The following is a 24,028-nucleotide window of genomic DNA, read 5'->3' as shown; positions in this document are numbered from 1 at the left end:
TGATTTTAATACTTTCACATGTGCACTGTAATAAAAGCGGATATTTGTCCGTATGCTGAGCTGCATGTATGCGGCTGCACTGCCCATGGGGTCTGGGACTCAAGGTCGACAGTAATTGGTCGACACACCTTAGGTCGACACCTGAAATAGGTCGACATGGAAAAAGGTCAACATGAGTTTTTTATGTTTTTTTGGTGTCGTTTTCTCCGTAATGTGACCGGGAACCCCAATTAGTGCACCGCGTCCCCTCGCATGGATCACTTCGCTCGCCATGCTTCGGGCAAGGTTACCGTTCCAAATTGTAGTCCACGTGGATCGCAAAGTATGAAAAAGCTCAAAAAATGAAAAAAAAAAGTGCAAAACTCATATCGACCTATTTCCGTGTCGACCTTGTTCATGTCGACCTTTTATCCATGTCCACCTATTTCAGGTGTCGACCTAAGTTGTGTCGACCAATTGGTGTCAACCTAAGTGTTGTTGACCTTATTGGTGTCGACCTAGAGTCCGGATACCCTGCCCATGTACCTCTGCATATGGAAGTAGCGGTCATCAGTAACAGCCGTATCCCTGGTGCAAGAGATCCATCTGCGTACACTCTACTCTGCAATTCAGCCTACACGCCCCCATGCGCCTTCTAAACACTTACCCAATGTGCAACCCTGGCACAGCTGAGCTATGTGAGATGCATGCTGTATTACAGCACAGGGAGGTGATATATGGGCACTGCCCTGCTGTGTATGTGACAGACCCCAGTGCATGGCTGGCACAGCTGATCTATGTGAGATGCATGTTGTATTACAGCACAGGGGGGTGATATATGGGCACTGCCCTGCTGTGTATGTGACAGACCACAGTGCATGGCTGGCACAGCTGAGCTATGTGAGATGCATGCTGTATTACAGCACAGAAGGGTGATATATGGGCACTGCCCTGCTGTGTATGTGCCAGACCCCAGTGCATGGCTGGCGCAGCTGATCTATGTGAGATGCATGGTGTATTACAGCACAGGTGGGTGATATATGGGCACTGCCCTGCTATGTATGTGACAGACCCCAGTGCATGGCTGGCACAGCTGAGCATGTGAGATGCATGCTGTATTACAGCACAGGGGGGTGATATATTGGCACTGCCCTGCTGTGTATGTGCCAGACCCCAGTGCATGGCTGGCACAGCTGATCTATGTGAGATGCATGGTGTATTACAGCACAGGGGGTGATATATGGGCACTGCCCTGCTATGTATGTGACAGACCCCAGTGCATGGCTGGCACAGCTGAGCATGTGAGATGCATGCTGTATTACAGCACAGGGGGGTGATATATGGGCACTGCCCTGCTGTGTATGTGACAGACCCCAGTGCATGGCTGGCACAGCTGATCTATGTGAGATGCATGGTGTATTACAGCACAGGGGGTGATATATGGGCACTACCCTGCTGTGTATGTGCCAGACCCCAGTGCATGGCTGGCACAGCTGATCTATGTGAGATGCATGCTGTATTACAGCACAGAGGGGTGATATATGGGCACTGCCCTGCTGTGTATGTGACAGACCCCAGTGCATGGCTGGCACAGCTGAGCATGTGAGATGCATGGTGTATTACAGCACAGGGGGGTGATATATGAGCACTGCCCTGCTGTGTATGTGACAGACCCCAGTGCATGGCTGGCACAGCTGAGGTATGTGAGATGCATGTTGTATTACAGCACAGGGGGGTGATATATGGGCACTGCCCTGCTGTGTATGTGACATACCCCAGTGCATGGCTGGCACAGCTGATCTATGTGAGATGCATGCTGTATTACAGCACAGGGGGGGGGGGGGGGGTCATATATGGGCACTGCCCTGCTGTGTATGGGACAGACCCCAGTGCATGGCTGGCACAGCTGATCTATGTGAGATGCATGCTGTATTACAGCCCAGGGGGGTGATATATGGGCATTGCCCTGCTGTGTATGTGACAGACCCCAGTGCATGGCTGGCACAGCTGATCTATGTGAGATGCATGCTGTATTACAGCACAGGGGGGTGATATATGGGCATTGCCCTGCTGTGTATGTGACAGACCCCAGTGCATGGTTGGCACAGCTGATCTATGTGAGATGCATGGTGTATTACAGCACGGGGGGGGGGATATATGGGCACTGCCCTGTTGTGTATGTGACAGACCCCAGTGCATGGTTGGCACAGCTGATCTATATGAGATGTACGGTGTATTACAGCACAGGGGGGTGATATATGGGCACTGCCCTGCTGTGTATGTGACATACCCCAGTGCATGACTGGCACAGCTGATCTATGTGAGATGCATGCTGTATTACAGCACAGGGGGGGGGGGGGGGTCATATATGGGCACTGCCCTGCTGTGTATGGGACAGACCCCAGTGCATGGCTGGCACAGCTGAGGTATGTGAGATGCATGTTGTATTACAGCACAGGGGGGTGATATATGGGCATTGCCCTGCTGTGTATGTGACAGACCCCAGTGCATGGCTGGCACAGCTGATCTATGTGAGATGCATGCTGTATTACAGCACAGGGGGGTGATATATGGGCATTGCCCTGCTGTGTATGTGACAGACCCCAGTGCATGGTTGGCACAGCTGATCTATGTGAGATGCATGGTGTATTACAGCACGAGGGGGGGGGGATATATGGGCACTGCCCTGTTGTGTATGTGACAGACCCCAGTGCATGGTTGGCACAGCTGATCTATATGAGATGTACGGTGTATTACAGCACAGGGGGGTGATATATGGGCACTGCCCTGCTGTGTATGTGACATACCCCAGTGCATGGCTGGCACAGCTGATCTATGTGAGATGCATGCTGTATTACAGCACAGGGGGGGGGGTCATATATGGGCACTGCCCTGCTGTGTATGGGACAGACCCCAGTGCATGGCTGGCACAGCTGATCTATGTGAGATGCATGCTGTATTACAGCACAGGGGGGTGATATATGGGCATTGCCCTGCTGTGTATGTGACAGACCCCAGTGCATGGCTGGCACAGCTGATCTATGTGAGATGCATGCTGTATTACAGCACAGGGGGGTGATATATGGGCATTGCCCTGCTGTGTATGTGACAGACCCCAGTGCATGGTGGGCACAGCTGATCTATGTGAGATGCATGGTGTATTACAGCACGGGGGGGGGGGGGGATATATGGGCACTGCCCTGTTGTGTATGTGACAGACCCCAGTGCATGGTTGGCACAGCTGATCTATATGAGATGTACGGTGTATTACAGCACAGGGGGGTGATATATGGGCACTGCCCTGCTGTGTATGTGACATACCCCAGTGCATGGCTGGCACAGCTGATCTATGTGAGATGTATGGTGTATTACAGCACAGGGGGGGGGTGATATATGGGCACTGCTCTGCTGTGTATGTGACAGACCCCAGTGCATGGTTGGCACAGCTGATCTATGTGAGATGCATGTTGTATTACAGCACAGGGGGGTGATATATGGGCACTGCCCTGCTGTGTATGTGACAGACCCTAGTGCATGGCTGGCACAGCTGATCTATGTGAGATGCATGTTGTATTACAGCACAGGGGGGTGATATATGGGCACTGCCCTGCTGTGTATGTGACAGACCCCAGTGCATGGCTGGCACAGCTGATCTATGTGAGATGCATGTTGTATTACAGCACAGGGGGGTGATATATGGGCACTGCCCTGCTGTGTATGTGACAGACCCCAGTGCATGGCTGGCACAGCTGATCTATGTGAGATGCATGGTGTATTACAGCACAGGGGGGTTATATATGGGCACTGCCCTGCTGTGTATGTGACAGACCCCAGTGCATGGCTGGCACAGCTGAGCTACAGTATGTGAGATGCATGGTGTATTACAGCACAGGGGGGGTGATATATGGGCACTGCCCTGCTGTGTATGTGACAGACCCCAGTGCATGGTTGGCACAGCTGATCTATGTGAGATGCATGGTGTATTACAACACAGGGGGGTGATATATGGGCACTGCCCTGTTGTGTATGTGACAGACCCCAGTGCATGGCTGGCACAGCTGATTTATGTGAAATGCATGGTGTATTACAGCACAGGGGGGTGATATATGGGCACTGCCCTGTTGTGTATGTGACAGACCCCAGTGCATGGTTGGCACAGCACAGGGGGTGATATATGGGCACTGCCCTGCTGTGTATGTGACATACCCCAGTGCATGGCTGGCACAGCTGATCTATGTGAGATGCATGGTTGGCACAGCACAGGGGGTGATATATGGGCACTGCTCTGCTGTGTATGTGACAGACCCCAGTGCATGGCTGGCACAGCTGAGCTATGTGAGATGCATGCTGTATTACAGCACAGGGGTGATTTCCTGTTCTCCCTGGTAACAATGAGGGTGCTCAGTGAATGTAATGCTCTTGCACACGCTCTCTCCTTCCAAAAATAGCTCCTGAGCTCCCAGCAGAGTCTCCTGACTGACAGCCTCCTCCGTTACCATGGATACCGCACAGCTGTCACTCACCGGGGAGCCCCGCCTCCCCCGCTTGCTGGATGAGCTCTGTGATTGGTCCCGGCGCCCGTCACTCGCTCGCCCTCCGACAGGTGATTGGGTGGTTTGGCGCCGGGCCGCAGTGAGCCTGCGCTCTCGGTCAGTCAGGAGCTGCCGCTGGGAGCCGGCGGTGCGGGTGTCAGCGCGGGGTGATGGCGCAGAACGGCCCGGCCGGTCTTAGCAGCGATGCGGGGAGACCGGAGCCGCCCAGCCGGCATAGGAGCAGCTCCACGGAGGCACCGCCGCCCCCCGCTGGCAGCCACCGGGAGAGGCTGGGCTCGGTCCCCCGGGCCCGGCCGCGCCTCGACTCGCTCCGGAAGAACCGACCGCGTAAGTGACAGGTGCCGGGAAGGGAGACAGCCATACTGGCTTCATAGACGGAGTTCTGCGAGTGTAACGGTTATGTGCGGAGAGGAGGGGGTGACTGAGGGGAGAGTCCGGGGCGGAGGGGGGGACTGAAGGGGGGTTTCAGGGGAGGAGGGGGTGACTGAGGGGAGAGTCCGGGGCGGAAGGGGGGACTGAAGGGGGATTTCAGGGGAGGAGGGGGTGACTGATGGGGGTGGTCAGGGGAGGAGGGGGTGTCAGGGGCGGAGGGGGTGACTGAGGGGGGGGGTCTGGGGAGGAGGGAGCGACTGATGGGGGTGTCGGGTAGAGGGGGTGATTGAGGGTGGTTGTCAGGGGAGGATGGGGGTGACTAAAGGGGGTGTCAGGGGCGGGGTGGGGGAGTCTGGGGAGGAGGGTGGGGGGACTGAGGGGGTTAGTCCGGGAAGGTGGGGGGTGACTGAGGGGGTTAGTCTGGGGGGGAGGGGGGGTAGTCCGGGGAGAAGGGGGGTGTTTGAGGGGGGTAGTCCAGGGAGGAGGGGGGTAGTCCGGGGGGGGGGGACTGAGGGGCTTAGTCCGGGGAGGTGGGGGGGGACCGAGAGGGGGAGGAGGGGGGGGGACTGAGGGGGTGTCAGGGAAGGAGTGGGCGATGGAGGGGCGTGTCAGGGGTGAAGGGGTTGACTGAGGGGGGAGGTGTTAAATTATACAGAGGTGGTGGTGGTGACTGCAGGCATTACTAGGAGTAGAGTAATGATGGGTGGGGTGGTACGTGGGGTGACAGGCGAGGGGTAGAGAATATGGGTGGGAGAGGGGTGGCAAAAAGGGAGAGACTGGATGGTGGGGGTGGGTCTGTGGGTGGTAAGGGAGTGTAGTAACTGTGGAGGAGGTACTGCGGATAGAAGGGGACGGACTGGGTGTAGGGGAGTGAGAGGAGGGGCTGTGGGTGTAGGGGAGTGACAGGAGAGGAGGGACTGTGTAGGGGCGTGTCAGGGGGGCAGGGACTGTGGGTTAAGAAGCGTGTCAGGAGAGGAGGGACTGTGGGTGTAGGGGAGTGTCAGGAGAGGAGGGACTGTGGGTGTAGGGGGAGTGACAGGAGAGGAGGGACACTGGGTGTAGGGTGCGTGACAGGAGAGGAGGGACTGTGGATGGGAGGGGAGTGACAGGATGGGAGGGGAGTGGCAGGAGAGGAGGGACTGTGGGTGTAGGGGAGTGACCGGAGAGGAGGGAGTGTGGATGGGAGGATAGTGACAGGAGAGAAGGGACTGTGGGTGTAGGGACGTGTCAGGAGGGGAAGCACTGTGGGTGTAGGGGCGTGTCAGGAGGGGAAGCACTGTGGGTGTAGAGGCGTGTCAGGAGGGAAAGGACAATGGGTGTGTCAGGAGGGGAGGGACTGGGTGTAGGGTCGTATCAGGAGGTGGGTGTATGGGTGTGTCAGGAGGGTAAGGACTATGGGTGTAGGGCGTGTCAGGTGGGAATGGATTGTGGGTGTGTCAGGAGGGGAGGGACTGGGTGCAGGGGCGTGTCAGGAGGGGAAGCACTGTGGGTGTAGGAGAGTGACAGGAGAGGAGGGACTGTGGGTGTAGGGTAGTGTCAGGAGAGGAGGGACTGTGGGTCTAGGGGAGTGACAGGAGAGGAGGGACTGTGGGTGTAGGGGTGTGACAGGAGAGGAGGGACTGTGGGTGTAGGGGTGTGACAGGAGGGGAGGGACTGTGGGTCTAGGAGAGTGTCAGGAGGGGAGGGACTCTGGGTGTAGGAGAGTGTCGGAGAGGAGGGACTGTGGGTGTAGGGGAGTGTCAGGAGAGGAGGGACTGTGGGTCTAGGGGTGTGACAGGAGAGGAGGGACTGTGGGTCTAGGGGAGTGACAGGAGAGGAGGGACTGTGGTTCTAGGGGAGTGCAGGAGAGGAGGGACTGTGAGAGTAGGAGAGTGACAGGAGAGGAGGGACTGTGGGTGTAGGGGTGTGACGAGAGGAGGGACTGTGGGTGTAGGGGTGTGACGAGAGGAGGGACTGTGGGTGTAGGGGTGTGACGAGAGGAGGGACTGTGGGTGTAGGGGTGTGACAGGAGAGGAGGGACTGGGTGTAGGGGTGTGACAGGAGGGGAGGGACTGTGGGTCTAGGAGAGTGTCAGGAGGGGAGGGACTCTGGGTGTAGGAGAGTGTCGGAGAGGAGGGACTGTGGGTGTATGGGAGTGTCAGGAGAGGAGGGACTGTGGGTCTAGGGGTGTGGCAGGAGGAGGGACTGTGGGTCTAGGGGAGTGACAGGAGAGGAGGGACTGTGGGTGTAGGGGTGTGATAGGAGGGGAGGGACTGTGGGTGTAGGAGATTGTCGGAGAGGAGGGACTGTGGGTGTAGGTGTGACAGGAGAGGAGGGACTGTGGGTGTAGGGGTGTGACAGAAGGGGAGGGACTGTGGGTCTAGGAGAGTGTCAGGAGGGGAGGGACTCTGGGTGTAGGAGAGTGTCGGAGAGGAGGGACTGTGGGTGTAGGGGAGTGTCAGGAGAGGAGGGACCGTGGGTCTAGGGGTGTGACAGGAGAGGAGGGACTGTGGGTCTAGGGGTGTGACAGGAGAGGAGGGACTGAGGGTGTAGGGGTGTGACAGGAGGGGAGGGACTGTGGGTGTAGGAGAGTGTCGGAGTGGAGGGACTGTGGGTGTAGGGGAGTGTCAGGAGAGGAGGGACTGTGGGTCTAGGGGTGTGACAGGAGAGGAGGGACTGTGGGTGTAGGGGTGTGACAGGAGAGGAGGGACTGTGGGTCTAGGGGAGAGACAGGAGAGGAGGGACTGCGAGAGTAGGAGAGTGACAGGAGAGGAGGGACTGTGGGTGCAGGGGTGTGACAGGAGAGGAGGGACTGTGGGTGTAGGGGTGTGACAGGAGAGGAGGGACTGTGGGTGTAGGGGTGTGACAGGAGAGGAGGGACTGTGGGTGTAGGGGTGTGACAGGAGAGGAGGGACTGTGGGTGTAGGGGTGTGACAGGAGAGGAGGGACTGTGGGTGTAGGGGTGTGACAGGAGAGGAGGGACTGTGGGTGTAGGGGTGTGACAGGAGGGGAGGGACTGTGGGTCTAGGAGATTGTCAGGAGGGGAGGGACTCTGGGTGTAGGAGAGTGTCGGAGAGAAGGGACTGTGGGTGTAGGGGAGTGTCAGGAGAGGAGGGACTGTGGGTCTAGGGGTGTGACAGGAGAGGAGGGACTGTGGGTCTAGGGGAGTGACAGGAGAGGAGGGACTGTGGGTCTAGGGGAGTGACAGGAGAGGAGGGACTGTGAGTAGGAGAGTGACAGGAGAGGAGGGACTGTGGGTGTAGGGGTGTGACAGGAGAGGAAAGACTGTGGGTGTAGGGGTGTGATGAGAGGAGGGACTGTGGGTGTAGGGGTGTGACAGGAGAGGAGGGACTGTGGGTGTAGGGGTGTGACAGGAGAGGAGGGACTGTGGGTGTAGGGGTGTGACAGGAGAGGAGGGACTGTGGGTGTAGGGGTGTGACAGGAGAGGAGGGACTGTGGGTGTAGGGGTGTGACAGGAGAGGAGGGACTGTGGGTGTAGGGGTGTGACAGGAGAGGAGGGACTGTGGGTGTAGGGGCGTGACAGGAGAGGAGGGACTGTGGCTGTAGGGGTGTGACAGGAGAGGAGGGACTGTGGGTGTAGGGGCGTGTCAGGAGGGGAAGCACTGTGGGTGTAGGAGAGTGTCGGAGAGGAGGGACTGTGGGTGTATGGGAGTGTCAGGAGAGGAGGGACTGTGGGTCTAGGGGTGTGGCAGGAGAGGAGGGACTGTGGGTCTAGGGGAGTGACAGGAGAGGAGGGACTGTGGGTGTAGGGGTGTGATAGGAGGGGAGGGACTGTGGGTGTAGGAGATCGTCGGAGAGGAGGGACTGTGGGTGTAGGGGTGTGACAGGAGAGGAGGGACTGTGGGTGTAGGGGTGTGACAGAAGGGGAGGGACTGTGGGTCTAGGAGAGTGTCAGGAGGGGAGGGACTCTGGGTGTAGGAGAGTGTCGGAGAGGAGGGACTGTGGGTGTAGGGGAGTGTCAGGAGAGGAGGGACCGTGGGTCTAGGGGTGTGACAGGAGAGGAGGGACTGTGGGTCTAGGGGTGTGACAGGAGAGGAGGGACTGAGGGTGTAGGGGTGTGACAGGAGAGAAGGGACTGTGGGTCTAGGGGAGAGACAGGAGAGGAGGGACTGCGAGAGTAGGAGAGTAACAGGAGAGGAGGGACTGTGGGTGCAGGGGTGTGACAGGAGAGGAGGGACTGTGGGTGTAGGGGCGTGACAGGAGAGGAGGGACTGTGGCTGTAGGGGTGTGACAGGAGAGGAGTGACTGTTGGTGTAGGGGCGTGTCAGGAGGGGAAGCACTGGGTGTAGGAGAGTGACAGGAGAGGAGGGACTGTGGGTGTAGGGGTGTGACAGGAGAGGAGGGACTGTGGGTGTAGGGGTGTGACAGGAGAGGAGGGACTGTGGGTGTAGGGTAGTGTCAGGAGAGGAGGGACTGTGGGTCTAGGGGTGTGACAGGAGAAGAGGGACTGTGGGTGTAGGGGTGTGACAGGAGAGGAGGGACTGTGGGTCTAGGGGAGTGACAGGAGAGGAGGGACTGTGGGTGTTGGGGTGTGACAGGAGAGGAGGGACTGTGGGTGTAGGGGTGTGACAGGAAAGGAGGGACTGTGGGTCTAGGAGATTGTCAGGAGGGGAGGGACTCTGGGTGTAGGAGAGTGTCGGAGAGAAGGGACTGTGGGTGTAGGGGAGTGTCAGGAGAGGAGGGACTGTGGGTCTAGGGGTGTGACAGGAGAGGATGGACTGTGGGTCTAGGGGAGTGACAGGAGAGGAGGGACTGTGGGTCTAGGGGAGTGACAGGAGAGGAGGGACTGTGAGTAGGAGAGTGACAGGAGAGGAGGGACTGTGGGTGTAGGGGTGTGACAGGAGAGGAAAGACTGTGGGTGTAGGGGTGTGATGAGAGGAGGGACTGTGGGTGTAGGGGTGTGATGAGAGGAGGGACTGTGGGTGTAGGGGTGTGACAGGAGAGGAGGGACTGTGGGTGTAGGGGTGTGACATGAGAGGAGGGACTGTGGGTGTAGGGGTGTGACAGGAGAGGAGGGACTGTGGGTGTAGGGGTGTGACAGGAGAGGAGGGACTGTGGCTGTAGGGGTGTGACAGGAGAGGAGGGACTGTGGCTGTAGGGGTGTGATAGGAGAGGAGGGACTGTGGGTGTAGGGGCGTGACAGGAGAGGAGGGACTGTGGCTGTAGGGGTGTGACAGGAGAGGAGTGACTGTTGGTGTAGGGGCGTGTCAGGAGGGGAAGCACTGGGTGTAGGAGAGTGACAGGAGAGGAGGGACTGTGGGTGTAGGGGTGTGACAGGAGAGGAGGGACTGTGGGTGTAGGGGTGTGACAGGAGAGGAGGGACTGTGGGTGTAGGGTAGTGTCAGGAGAGGAGGGACTGTGGGTCTAGGGGTGTGACAGGAGAAGAGGGACTGTGGGTGTAGGGGTGTGACAGGAGAGGAGGGACTGTGGGTCTAGGGGAGTGACAGGAGAGGAGGGACTGTGGGTCTAGGGGAGTGACAGGAGAGGAGGGACTGTGAGTAGTAGAGTGACAGGAGAGGAGGGACTGTGGGTGTAGAGGTGTGACAGGAGAGGAGGGACTGTGGGTGTAGAGGTGTGACAGGAGAGGAAAGACTGTGGGTGTAGGGGTGTGATGAGAGGAGGGACTGTGGGTGTAGGGGTGTGACAGGAGAGGAGGGACTGTGGGTCTAGGGGAGTGACAGGAGGGACTGTGAGAGTAGGTGAGTGACAGGAGAGGAGGGACTGTGGGTGTAGGGGTGTGACAGGAGAGGAGGGACTGTGGGTGTAGGGGTGTGATGGGAGGAGGGACTGTGGGTGTAGGGGTGTGACAGGAGAGGAGGGACTGTGGGTGTAGGGGTGTGACAGGAGAGGAGGGACTGTGGGTGTAAGGGTGTGACAGGAGCGGAGGGACTGTGGGTGTAGGGGTGTGACAGGAGAGGAGGGACTGTGAGTGTAGGGGTGTGACAGGAGAGGAGGGACTGTGGGTGTAGGGGTGGTGTGACAGGAGAGGAGGGACTGTGGGTCTAGGGGTGTGACAGGAGAGGAGGGACTATGGGTCTAGGGCAGTGTCAGGAGAGGAGGGACTGTGGGTGTAGGGTAGTGTCAGGAGAGGAGGGACTGTGGGTGTAGGGGTGTGACAGGAGGGGAAGGACTGTGGGTGTAGGGGTGTGACAGGAGGGGAGGGACTGTGGGTCTAGGAGAGTGTCAGGAGCGGAGGGACTCTGGGTGTAGGAGAGTGTCGGAGAGGAGGGACTGTGGGTGTAGGGGAGTGTCAGGAGAGGAGGGACTGTGGGTCTAGGGGTGTGACAGGAGAGGAGGGACTGTGGGTCTAGAGGAGTGACAGGAGAGGAGGGACTGTAAATCTAGGGGAGTGACAGGAGAGGAGGGACTGTAGGTCTAGGGGAGTGACAGGAGAGGAGAGGAGGGACTGTAGGTCTAGGGGAGTGACAGGAGAGGAGAGGAGGGACTGTGGGTCTAGGGGAGTGACATGAGAGGAGAGGAGGGACTGTAGGTCTAGGGGAGTGACAGGAGAGGAGGGACTGTGGGAGTAGGAGAGTGACAGGAGAGGAGGGACTGTGGGTGTAGGGGTGTGACAGGAGAGGATGGACTGTGGGTGTAGGGGTGTGACAGGAGAGGAGGGACTGTAGGTTTAGGGGTGTGACAGGAGAGGAGGGACTGTGGGTGTAGGGGTGTGACAGGAGAGGAGGGACTGTGGGTGTAGGGGTGTGACAGGAGAGGAGGGACTGTGGGTGTAGGGGTGTGACAGGAGAGGAGGGACTGTGGGTGTAGCGGTGTGACAGGAGAGGAGAGACTGTGGGTGTAGGGGTGTGACAGGAGAGGATGGACTGTGGGTGTAGGGGTGTGACAGGAGAGGAGGGACTGTAGGTTTAGGGGTGTGACAGGAGAGGAGGGACTGTGGGTGTAGGGGTGTGACAGGAGAGGAGGGACTGTGGGTGTAGGGGTGTGACAGGAGAGGAGGGACTGTGGGTGTAGGGGTGTGACAGGAGAGGAGGGACTGTGGGTGTAGCGGTGTGACAGGAGAGGAGAGACTGTGGGTGTAGGGGTGTGACAGGAGAGGAGGGACTGGGTGTAGGGGTTTGACAGGAGAGGAGGGACTGTGGCTGTAGGGGTGTGACAGGAGAGGAGGGACTGGGTGTAGGGGTGTGACAGGAGAGGAAGGACTGTGGCTGCAGGGGTGTGACAGGAGAGGAGGGATTGTGGCTGTAGGGGTGTGACAGGAGGTGAGGGACTGTGGGTGTAGGGGTGTGACAGGAGAGGAGGGACTGTGGCTGTAGGGGTGTGACAGGAGAGGAGGGACTGTGGGTGTAGGGGTGTGACAGGAGAGGAGGGACTGTGGGTGTAGGGGTGTGACAGGAGAGGAGGGACTGTGGCTGTAGGGGTGTGACAGGAGAGGAGGGACTGTGGGTGTAGGGGTGTGACAGGAGAGGAGAGACTGTGGGTGTAGGGGTGTGACAGGAGAGGAGGGACTGGGTGTAGGGGTGTGACAGGAGAGGAGGGACTGTGGCTGTAGGGGTGTGACAGGAGAGGAGGGACTGTGGCTGTAGGGGTGTGACAGGAGAGGAGGGATTGTGGCTGTAGGGGTGTGACAGGAGGTGAGGGACTGTGGGTGTAGGGGTGTGACAGGAGAGGAGGGACTGTGGGTGTAGGGGTGTGACAGGAGAGGAGGGACTGGGTGTAGGGGTGTGACAGGAGAGGAGGGACTGTGGCTGTAGGGGTGTGACAGGAGAGGAGGGACTGTGGCTGTAGGGGTGTGACAGGAGAGGAGGGATTGTGGCTGTAGGGGTGTGACAGGAGGTGAGGGACTGTGGGTGTAGGGGTGTGACAGGAGAGGAGGGACTGTGGGTGTAGGGGTGTGACAGGAGAGGAGGGACTGTGGGTGTAGGGGTGTGACAGGAGAGGAGGGACTGTGGCTGTAGGGGTGTGACAGGAGGTGAGGGACTGTGGGTGTAGGAGAGTGACAGGAGAGCAGGGACTGTGGGTGGGAAGATGGTGACAGGAGAGGTGGGACTATTGATAGTATGGGAGTGACAGATAGGAGGGGGTAACAGGGGAGGAAGGACTATGGCTGTGTGGAAAAGAAAGATGGGATGTGAGAGACGGGCCTGTGGACTGGAAGAGGAGTTTGAGGTGTAGCATGATGGGAGGGACTGTGGGGGAAGCATTTGTGGGTGTTATGGGAAATGGAAGACTGTCAGTGGACAGGATATGTGAATGAAGGGAGAGTGGGCTGTGAGTGAGGAGGTTGCTGTGGGTGTAAGGGAGGTGCTCTGTACACTGGTTCTGCTGTCGGGTAGTCTATCACAAACGCCATAGGTTCAGGCTTTCCCTGCTGACAGGTTGAAGTGAATGGGGATTGTGGTTTGGGGTTAACCCTTTGATGACTTCTGGTTGCAGAAATGTTTAGAATATGTTTTCAGTAATGCTGACACCGTTCTGCTATATCTTAAGTGACCAGGCTTCTTTCTGTTCAGTAGTACGTACACTGGAGCCATTGTCTTTTCCCATATAATGAATGTAGCGCTCACTCATGTGGAGCTGATGCAGAAACGCAGACGCCACTCCCCACACACTGCAAATGCTGCCCCTGCTTTACTGCACTGAGGACAGACTACTGGCTTGTGAGCTGAATACCATCAGCCTGTCCCTAAGTGCTAGCTCTGGTGACGAGGATAGCGCAGACGATATGCTGGAAGTCACACGAGTTGCCCTATTTTATATAACATAATATGGCATATATTGCAATATGTTGCAGCTAGTCATATATTCGATTTCACTGTAGTCCAAGACCTTTGATGAAAGCTGATATTTGATTGGTCAGTGAAGGGTATAGCAGTACAGTCTGTTCCCAACGTATCCCGCACTATCTTATAAAAAAATACAAGATTATTTTACACTTTTGAACTACCGATTTCCCAGTGTCGCCAATATATCGGTTTATCGATGATCAGAACGTAGCGGCTTTGCATTTTCCCGGCAACTGCTTCTCTCTTCAGCCGCCGGGAATACTCTTGGCTGCTTCATTTACATTTCCCCAGTTGCAGCCACGGGTGACCATGTCAGGTAAAGCCCAGCCTGGCATGGTCTCATCTGATGTCACCACACCAGGAAAGTGGTACATAGGTGACACAAAAATGCCTAGGAGATCATGGAATGAAGCGGGATGTAATATTGGGAGAGAGCCCCTAGAATTCTAGGATGCTATTCACCTTGCTGTTCAGATGCTTAGGGTGTAAAGGTGATGATTAATTAGCTGCCATTGTGGCAATGTGCTGTTCCCACCAGCAACCATGCTAGTTACTCCTCTCACCCCATAAAACAAGCAATGTTGCAGGTACTTTGGTTGGCAAATGCACAGCTGAACATCACCGTGTTGTCTTTATTTGGCAGCTAAGGGCCAGAGTATGGCTGACAGGGTCACCCAGTTCAGTAACAAAAGGGTACATGAAACGTGTGTAGGGCCTAAAACACTTGTGTCTTTTGTCCTAGCCTTTCCTTGGTTTGGCTTGGATATTGGTGGGACGCTGGTGAAACTTGTCTATTTTGAACCCAGAGACATTACCGCTGAAGAGGAGCAGGAGGAAGTGGAAAGCTTGAAGAGCATCCGGAAGTACCTGATGTCGAATGTGGCCTATGGGCAGACGGGCATCCGCGACGTCCACTTGGAGCTGAAGGACCTAACCATATGCGGGCGCAAAGGAAACCTGCACTTCATCCGTTTTCCCACCCAAGACTTGTCCGTCTTCATCCAGATGGCCTGTGACAAGCAGTTCTCCAGTCTCCACACCTCGCTGTGCGCCACTGGCGGGGGAGCGTACAAGTTTGAGGAGGAGTTCCTGACTGTAAGCATACTTCTGTATCTGATAATGTAAATTTGAGGACCCGTGTGACTTGGTAGCGCCGAGCGTCTTTTTTTTGTTGTTGCTTTTTCCCCCCGCATTGTAGGTACAAAGTAATGTTATAGGACGCACGAGCAGCTTCTGCTGATTAAAACGATAGGCAGCGTGCTTACATATTGTGTGTGACTTCGACTATTTCCATACAAAATGCTATGCTATGCTACACTGTTTTCATGGAATACACTGTAACGTGGCATTTCGGATGCAGATACAGTCGCAGTCAAACAGAATATAGGCATGCTGTGTATCAATTTAATCAGCAGAAGCTGCTTGTGCATCCTGTTACATTACTCCGCGTCTAAGACGCATTTTTGTGGAGAGAACCTGCAAAAAAAAAAAAAAAAAGACACTTTGTGCTACGGAGTTCCACCATGGCATGGCGCGACTTCAGGGGCTGTCTAGTGTGACTGCAGCAAGTATGTGAGAGGACCCATGACGAGGAACATTGTATAGGGATTTTATTAAGGCGGTGGTGTTCTCTAACTATACCAATGTATGAGGTACTATACGCAGAGAATTGTATATATTAATTGTTGTAGTCTTTGCTTTTCTGAGATCAAATGAAGCGTCGGTGGAAAAATGCTGAACATGCAGTACGCAGTACGTCCAACTTGCGGGAGCGTCATTGCTTCTCGGCAAAGGGGGCTCATTCACATCAAGTCATCATTTTGTGATCTGCAAACTTTCATCTAACTCGTGAAATCTTATTCTCAGGTCGGGGGCCTTCAACTTTGCAAACTTGATGAATTAGATTGTCTTATCAGAGGGGTTCTGTTCATCGATTCTGTCGGGTTTAACGGGCAGTCCCAGTGTTTCTACCTGGAGAACCCGAAGGACCCCGAGAAGTGCCAGAAAATCCCATACACTCTGGAGAACCCATACCCGTTGCTGCTAGTGAACATCGGGTCCGGGGTCAGCATCCTGGCTGTATATTCCAAGGACGACTATAAGCGGGTGACCGGCACCAGGTGTGTAGAGGAACGCATGATTGCGAATAGGTCATTGCAGGTCATGTGACCTGGGAAGTTCTCCCGCTTATTGGATAATGTGTGTAGTGTTTAAATCTCATTAAATGTTGTTCTGTGAAGTAATTTCCCCAAGTACTGAGCGATGTTATTTACTCTCTTGTATGATCACGCCTCAGTCTCGGAGGAGGGACGTTTTTTGGGCTTTCCTGCCTCCTGACTGGGTGTTCTACGTTTGAAGAGGCTATGGAAATGGCAGCTCTAGGAGACAGCACAAAAGTGGATAAGCTCGTACGTGATATTTACGGAGGCGATTATGAGCGGTTTGGACTGCCGGGCTATGCGGTGGCCTCCAGGTATGGTGCTAGTAAGCTGTCGGCCATCTTATGTTGTGCCCCTGCTAATCCTGCCTGTTCCCTACTTTTTCTGTGGTTCTTGCTGTGAAGAGAAGTGTCCATCAGGTGCCCCCTGGTATCCCAGCTATAGAGGGTCTCGTTGTGTGGCTGTGTAAGCTGAAAGCATAAAAACAATAGGGAGAAATAAAAGAGAATTTCCAAACCTCAGGAACTTCCTAATGGGGCACTCTCTGTTAGATGTATGAAGTGAGGTAAGGGCCCCATACACTAACGCCACATGTCCGACCGCCATGTCGCAGGCGATCACTCCGGCAGCCTCCCGGGCGGCAGGATCGGCCAAGACACATCGTAGGCTGTCCTTTTTGCATACGATGTGTCTTGGCCGATCCCAGCCATGCCTGCGGGGCCGGACATGATCGCTAGTGCAGCACGTCCAATCTGGAGGATCCGATCCGATGCTCATGGGAACGTGCATCGGATCGGAAACACCTCCAAAATGCCAGATTTCATCCGATATATCGGGCTGATTGCCAAATTCGGATGAAATCGGGCATTATCGTTCTAGTGTATGGGGCCCTTTAGAGTAATCGTTATTGGGTATACATAAACATATGATCTCCAGCCGCTGACAGTAGATAATGTAATAGGTGTCATTAGTTGGCGTTCACATTTGAATGCATATCCAGTAAAGATTATTTCTCTTACGTCCTAGATGATGCTGGGGACTCCAAAAGGACCATGGGGTATAGACGGAATCCGCAGGAGACATGGGCACACTATAAGACTTTTACTGGGTGTGAACTGGCTCCTCCCTCTATGCCCCTCCCCCAGATTGCAGTTAGATTCTGTGCCCAGGAGTGACTGGACACACACTAGGGGAGCTCTACAGAGTTTCTCTGAAAAGACTTTGTTAGCTTTTTTATTTTCCGGGAGACCTGCTGGCTACAGGCTCCCTGCTTCGTGGGAGTGAGGGGAGAGAAGCAGAACCTACTTCTTCTGAGTTAAGGGCTCTGCTTCTTTGGCTACTGGACACCATTAGCTCCAGAGAGTTCGATCACTTGGTGCGCCTAGCTGCTCGTTCCCGGAGCCGCGCCGTCACCACCGTCACAGAGCCAGAAGAAAGAAGCCGGGTGAGTATTAGAAGAACAAAAGACTTCAGTGACGGAGGTACAGCGCAGCGGTTGCGCTGTGCTCCATGCTCCCACACACCAACTGCACTCGCAGGGCGCTGGGGGGGAGCACCCTGGGCAGCAAGTTACTGGAGCCTTTTTTCCACTGGCAAATATACATATTAGGGGTGCCTGGGCACTGTGTATGTACCCCCGCCAGTATAATATTTTACATTTTAGCGGGACTATAGCGCGCCGGGAAGGGGCGGGGCTTAGCCGCACAGCTTACCAGCGCCATTTTCTCTACTTCCACTCTCCTTACAAGTACAAGGAGAAAATCCATGGAGGACGCTTTGTCTCAGGTACAGGCCCCCTCAGGGTCACAAAAACGTTAATTTACCCAGATGGCAGATACGGATACTGACACAGACTCTGATTCCAGTGTCGACTTCAGTGAGGCCAGTTTACATCTGAAATTGGTTAAGAGTATTCAGTACAAGATTGTGGCTATTAAAGATGTTTTACATATTTCTGAAGTGCCTACTGTCCCAGATACGAGGGTTTGTTTGTATAAGGGAAAAAATCCTGAGGTGACGTTTCCCCCCTCTCATGAACTGAACGCTATTTGTGAAAAGGCTTTGGAGTCGCCTGACAAAAGGTGGCAGATTCCCAAGAGAAATTTTATGGCATATCCTTTCCCCTCTGACGACAGGGAGACATGGGAGTCGTCTCCCAGTGTGGACAAGGCTCTGTCCCGACTGTCCAAAAAAGTGGCGCTTCCGTCTCCTGACACGGCTGCCCTCAAGGATCCGGCGGATCGCAAGCAGGAAACAACATTGAAGGCCATTTTCGTCACTACGGGTGCACTCCTCAGGCCTGCCGTGGCGTCGGCGTGGGTGAGTAGTGCTATTGCTAAGTGGGCTGATAATTTAGCATCTGACATGGATACCCTTGATAAGGATAACATTCTTTTGACTCTTGGTTATATCAAGGGCGCTGCAGCTTACTTAAAGGATGCGGCGAGGTATATTGGCCTCTTGGGATCAAGGGCCAATGCCATGGCGGTCTCGGCCAGGAGGGCGCTGTGGATTCATCAATGGAATGCTGATGCTGATTCCAAGAAAGCTATGGAAGCTCTCCCTTTTAAAGGTAGTGTCTTTGGTGACGGCCTTGCTGACCTGGTGTCTACCGCTACTGCGGGTAAGTTATCTTTTCTTCCTTATGTTCCCGCACAACAGAAAAAGGCGCCCCATTATCAGATGCAGTCCTTTCGGCCTAATACATACAAAAAAGGAAGGGGCTCGTCCTTCCTCGCTTCAAAAGGTAGAGGAAGGGGAAAAAGGTCGCCTGCTGTGTCTGGCCCCCAGGACCAAAAGTCCTCCCCCGCCTCTGCCAAGTCCACCGCATGACGCTGGGGCTCCGCCACGGGAGTCCGTGCCGGTGGGGCCGTCTCCGAATCTTCAGTCAGGTCTGGTTTCAATCGGGCCTAGATCCTTGGGTCTTAGACATAGTGTCCCAGGGGTACAAACTGGAGTTTCATGAGATGCCCCCCCCCCCCTGCTGCTTTTTCAAATCAGCCTTGCCAGTTTCTATTCCAGAAAGAGAAGTAGTAAATGCTGCGATACAAAAGCTGTGTCAACAGAGGGTCATTGTCTCGGTTCCCCCGTCCCAACAGGGGGAAGGATTCTATTCGAGCCTCTTTGTTGTGCCAAAGCCGGACGGCTCGGTCAGACCGATCCTGAACCTAAAATCCCTCAATCCATACTTGAAAACTTTCAAGTTCAAGATGGAATCTCTTTGAGCTGTGATCTCCAGCCTAGAAGGGGGGGATTTTATGGCGTCAGTCGACATAAAAGATGCCTACTTACACGTCCCGATATATCCTCCTCATCGGGCCTTCCTGAGATTTGCGGTGCAGGATTGTCATTACCAATTTCAGACGTTGCCGTTTGGGCTTTCCACAGCCCCGAGGGTCTTCACCAAGGTGATGGCGGAAATGATGGTACTCCTACGCAAGCAGGGTGTCACAATTATCCCGTACTTGGACGATCTCCTGATAAAGGTGAGATCAAAAGAGCAGTTGCTAAGAAATGTGGAACTCTCCCTCACGGTTCTGCAACATGATGGTTGGAATCTAAATTTGCCAAAGTCTCAGTTGATCCCGACAACTCGGCTGCCCTTCTTGGGCATGATCCTAGACACGGAACTACAGAGAGTGTTTCTTCCGGCGGAAAAAGCTCTGGAAATCCAGACCATGGTCAAGGAGATTCTGAAACCGGCAAGTGTGTCGATTCATCAATGCACTCGAGTGCTAGGGAAGATGGTTGCGGCTTACGAAGCCATTCCGTTTGGCAGGTTTCATGCCCGGGTGTTTCAGTGGGACCTGCTGAACAAATGGTCCGGGTCTCACCTGCACATGCACCGGAAAATAAGTCTATCTTCCAGGACCAGAATTTCTCTCCTGTGGTGGCTGCAAAGTTCTCACCTTCTAGAGGGACGCAGGTTCGGAATCCAGGATTGGGTCCTGCTGACCACAGATGCAAGTCTCCGAGGCTGGGGTGCAGTCACACAAGGAAGAAGTTTCCAGGGAAAATGGTCAAGCCAGGAATCTTGTCTCCACATAAATGTTCTGGAGTTAAGAGCCATTTACAACGGCCTTCTGCAAGCGAAAAACCTTCTTCAAGGTCTACCTGTCCTGATTCAGTCGGACAACATAACAGCGGTGGTGTACGTAAACCGCCAGGGCGGAACAAAGAGCAGAGCGGCAATGGTGGAGGCCACAAGAGTTCTCCGCTGGGCGGAACATCATGTGAGTGCTCTGTCAGCAGTCTTCCTTCCGGGCGTGGACAACTGGGAAGTAGACTTCCTCAGTAGACACGATCTCAATCCAGGAGAGTGGGCCCTTCATCAAGAGGTATTTGCAGAAGTGACAAGGCGTTGGGGAATTCCTCAAATAGACATGATGGCGTCTCGCCTCAACAAGAAGCTTCCGAGGTATTGTTCCAGGTCAAGAGACCCCCAAGCCAGTGCAGTGGACGCCCTGGTAACTCCGTGGGTGTTTCAGTCGGTGTATGTGTTCCCTCCTCTTCCTCTCATTCCAAGAGTGTTGAGGATCATAAGACGAACAAGGGTTCAGGCAATACTCGTCGTTCCAGATTGGCCACGGAGGGCCTGGTATCCGGATCTTCAGGAATTGCTCATAGAAGATCCTTGGCCGCTTCCTCTCAGAGAGGACCTGTTACTGCAGGGGTCATGCGTATTTCCGGACTTGCCGTGGCTCCATTTGACGGCGTGGAGGTTGAACGCCAAATCCTAGCTCGTAAAGGTATTCCCGACTAAGTCATCCCCACTCTCCTTAAGGCTAGAAAGGAGGTCACGGCGAAGCATTATCACCGTATTTGGAGAAAATATGTGTCGTGGTGTGAAGCCAAATAAGCTCCTGCGGAGGAGTTTCACCTGGGTCGTTTCCTCCATTTTTTGCAGGCAGGCGTGGATGCAGGCCTGAAATTGGGTTCCATCTAAGTGCAGATTTCGGCTTTATCTATTTTCTTTCAAAAAGAATTGGCTGCCCTTCCTGAAGTTCAGACTTTCGTGAAGGGAGTGCTGCATATCCATCCTCCGTTTGTGCCACCCGTGGCACCGTGGGATCTTGAAGTGGTGTTACAGTTTCTTATGTCTCACTGGTTTGAACCTTTGCGAAAGGTTGAGTTAAAATTTCTCACTTGGAAAGTGGTCATGCTTTTGGCCTTAGCGTCCGCCAGACGGGTGTCAGAATTGGCGGCTTTGTCTCACAAGAGCCGATATTTGATTTTCCATGTGGATAGAGCGGAATTGAGGACTCGTCAACAATGTCTGCCGAAGGTGGTTTCTTTGTTTCACATAAATCAACCTATTGTGGTACCTGTGGCTACGGATGCTGTGGCAGTGCCAAAATCTCTTTTGATGTCGTGAGAGCTTTGAAAATTTATGTCGCCAGGACGGCTCTCGTTGGGAAAACGGAGGCTCTGTTTGTCCTGTATGCCTCCAACAAGATTGGAAATCCTGCTTCCAAGCAGACTATTGCACGCTTGATTTGTAATACGATTCAGCACGCTCATTCTTCGGCTGGGTTGCCGTTGCCGAAGTCGGTAAATGCCCATTCTACCAGGAAGGTGGGCTCATCTTGGGCGGCTGCCCGAGGGGTCTCGGCACTTCAACTTTGCCGAGCAGCTACGTGGTCGGGTTCAAACACTTTTGCTAAGTTCTACAAGTTTGATACCCTGGCTGATGAGGACCTCATGTTTGCTCAGTCGGTGCTGCAGAGTCGTCCACACTCTCCCGCCCGTTCTGGAGCTTTGCTATAGACCCCCATGGTCCTTTTGGAGTCCCCAGCATTCTCTAGGACGTAAGAGAAAATAGGATTTTAATATCTACCTGTAAATCATTTTCTCTGACGTCCTAGTGGATGCTGGGAACTCCGTAAGGACCATGGGGAATAGACGGGCTCCGCAGGAGACTGGGCACTCTTACTGGTGTGCACTGGCTCCTCCCTCTATGACCCTCCTCCAGACCTCAGTTAGAATCTGTGCCCGGCTCGAGCTGGTTGCACACTAGGGGCTCTCCTGAGCTTCTAGTAAAGAAAGTATTTTTTAGGTTTTTTTATTTTCAGTGAGATCTGCTGGCAACAGACTCACTGCTACGAGGGACTTAGGGGAGAGAAGCGAACCCACCTGCTTGCAGCTAGCTTGGGCTTCTAGGCTACTGGACACCATTAGCTCCAGAGGGATCGAACACAGGCCCAGCCTCGGTCGTCCGGTCCCAGAGCCGCGCCGCCGTCCCCCTTGCAGAGCCAGAAGCAAGAAGAACGTCCTGGAAATCGGCGGCTGAAGACTCCGGTCTTCATTAAGGTAGCGCACAGCACTGCAGCTGTGCGCCATTGCTCCCTATGCACACCACATACTCCGGTCACTGATGGGTGCAGGGCGCTGGGGGGGGGCGCCCTGGGCTGCAATTAGAGTACCTTAAATTGGCAAACAGCACATAATATAGTCTAATAAACTATATATGTGCAAAAATCCCCTGCCATAATATTAATAAAAGAGCGGGAGAAGCCCGCCGAGAAGGGGGCGGGGCTATCTCCCTCAGCACACTGGCGCCATTTCCTCTTCACAGCTCCGCTGGAAGACAGCTCCCCAGGCTCTCCCCTGCAGTTTCCAGGCTCAAAAGGTAAAAAAGAGAGGGGGGGCACTAAATTTAGGCGCAAACTGTATTTATATAGCTGCTATAGGGAAAATCACTTTGTGTAGTGTAAATCCCTGATTATATAGCGCTGTGGTGTGTGCTGGCATACTCTCTCTCTGTCTCCCCAAAGGACTTTGTGGGGTCCTGTCCTCATTCAGAGCGTTCCCTGTGTGTATGCGGTGTGTCGGTATGGCTGTGTCGACATGTTTGATGAGGAGGCTTATGTGGAGGCGGAGCAGGTGCCGATAAATGTGATGTCACCCCCTGCGGGGTCGACACCAGAGTGGATGGATATGTGGAAGGTTTTACACGACAGTGTCAACTCCTTACATAAAAGGTTCGATGACATAACAGCTGTGGGACAGCCGGCTTCTCAGCCAGTGCCTGCCCATGCGTCTCAAAAGCCATCAGGGGCTCAAAAACGGCCGCTACCTCAGATGGCAGACACAGATGTCGACACGGAGTCTGACTCCAGTGTCGACGATGACGAGTCTAATGTATATTCCACTAGGGCCATCCGTTGCATGATTACGGCAATGAAAAATGTGTTGCACATTTCTGACATTAACCCAGGTACCACTAAAAAGGGTATTATGTTTGGGGAGAAAAAGCAACCAGTGGTTTTTCCCCCATCAGATGAGTTGAATGAAGTGTGTGAAGAAGCGTGGGCTTCCCCAGATAAGAAACTAGTGATTTCTAAAAAGTTACTGATGGCGTACCCTTTCCCGCCAGAGGACAGGTTACGTTGGGAGACATCCCCGAGGGTGGATAAAGCGCTCACACGCTTGTCAAAAAAGGTGGCACTGCCGTCTCAGGATACGGCCGCCTTAAAGGAGCCTGCGGATAGAAAGCAGGAGGCTATCCTGAAGTTTGTATATACACACTCAGGTACTATACTGAGACCTGCTATTGCTTCAGCATGGATGTGCAGTGCTGCAGCAGCGTGGTCTGATTCCCTGTCTGATAACATTGATTCCCTTGACAGGGACACTATATTGCTAACCATAGAGCATATTAAAGACGTAGTCTTATATATGAGAGATGCACAGAGGAATATTTGCCGGCTGGCATCTAGAATTAATGAAATGTCCATTTCTGCCAGGAGAGTATTATGGACTCGGCAGTGGACAGGTGATGCGGATTCTAAAAGGCACATGGAGGTTTTGCCTTACAAGGGTGAGGAATTGTTTGGGGATGGTCTCTCGGACCTCGTTTCCACAGCAACAGCTGGGAAGTCGACATTTTTACCTCAGGTTCCCTCACAGCCTAAGAAAGCACCGTATTATCAGGTACAGTCCTTTCGGCCCCAGAAAGGCAAGCGGGTTAAAGGCGCTTCCTTTCTGCCCAGAGGCAGGGGTAGAGGGAAAAAGCTGCACCATACAGCCAGTTCCCAAGAACAAAAATCCTCCCCTGCTTCCACTAAATCCACCGCATGACGCTGGGGCTCCACTGGTGGAGCCAGGTGCGGTGGGGGCCCGTCTCCGGAACTTCAGCGACCGGTGGGTTCGCTCACAGGTGGATCCCTGGGTTCTACAAGTAGTATCTCAGGGATACAAGCTGGAATTCGAGACGTCTCCC

At 54.5% G+C, this 24,028-nt stretch overlaps 1 protein-coding gene across 2 annotated transcripts in view; it reads left to right on the top strand.

Annotated features, from left to right (window-relative positions):
• Nucleotides 1-4,599: 4,599 nt before the first annotated feature.
• LOC134930246 (pantothenate kinase 2, mitochondrial-like) overlaps nucleotides 4,600-24,028 on the top strand; it is a 34,315-nt gene continuing 14,886 nt past the window's right edge. The window contains exons 1-4 of one of the 2 annotated variants that reach the window (XM_063925323.1): nucleotides 4,600-4,859; nucleotides 14,391-14,743; nucleotides 15,515-15,768; nucleotides 15,945-16,121. In XM_063925323.1, coding sequence (XP_063781393.1) covers nucleotides 4,682-4,859; nucleotides 14,391-14,743; nucleotides 15,515-15,768; nucleotides 15,945-16,121 — 962 coding nt within the window. In that variant the 5' untranslated portion in view covers nucleotides 4,600-4,681. The remainder of the gene's footprint in view (nucleotides 4,860-14,390; nucleotides 14,744-15,514; nucleotides 15,769-15,944; nucleotides 16,122-24,028) is intronic. The other variant, XM_063925324.1, reaches the window with a different exon arrangement.

Source organism: Pseudophryne corroboree, chromosome 1, assembly GCF_028390025.1.
Source record: "Pseudophryne corroboree isolate aPseCor3 chromosome 1, aPseCor3.hap2, whole genome shotgun sequence".
Classification (NCBI taxonomy): Eukaryota; Metazoa; Chordata; class Amphibia; order Anura; family Myobatrachidae; genus Pseudophryne; species Pseudophryne corroboree.
Note: the sequence above shows the minus strand (reverse complement) of the source record. Positions and strands in the feature narration are given on the sequence as shown.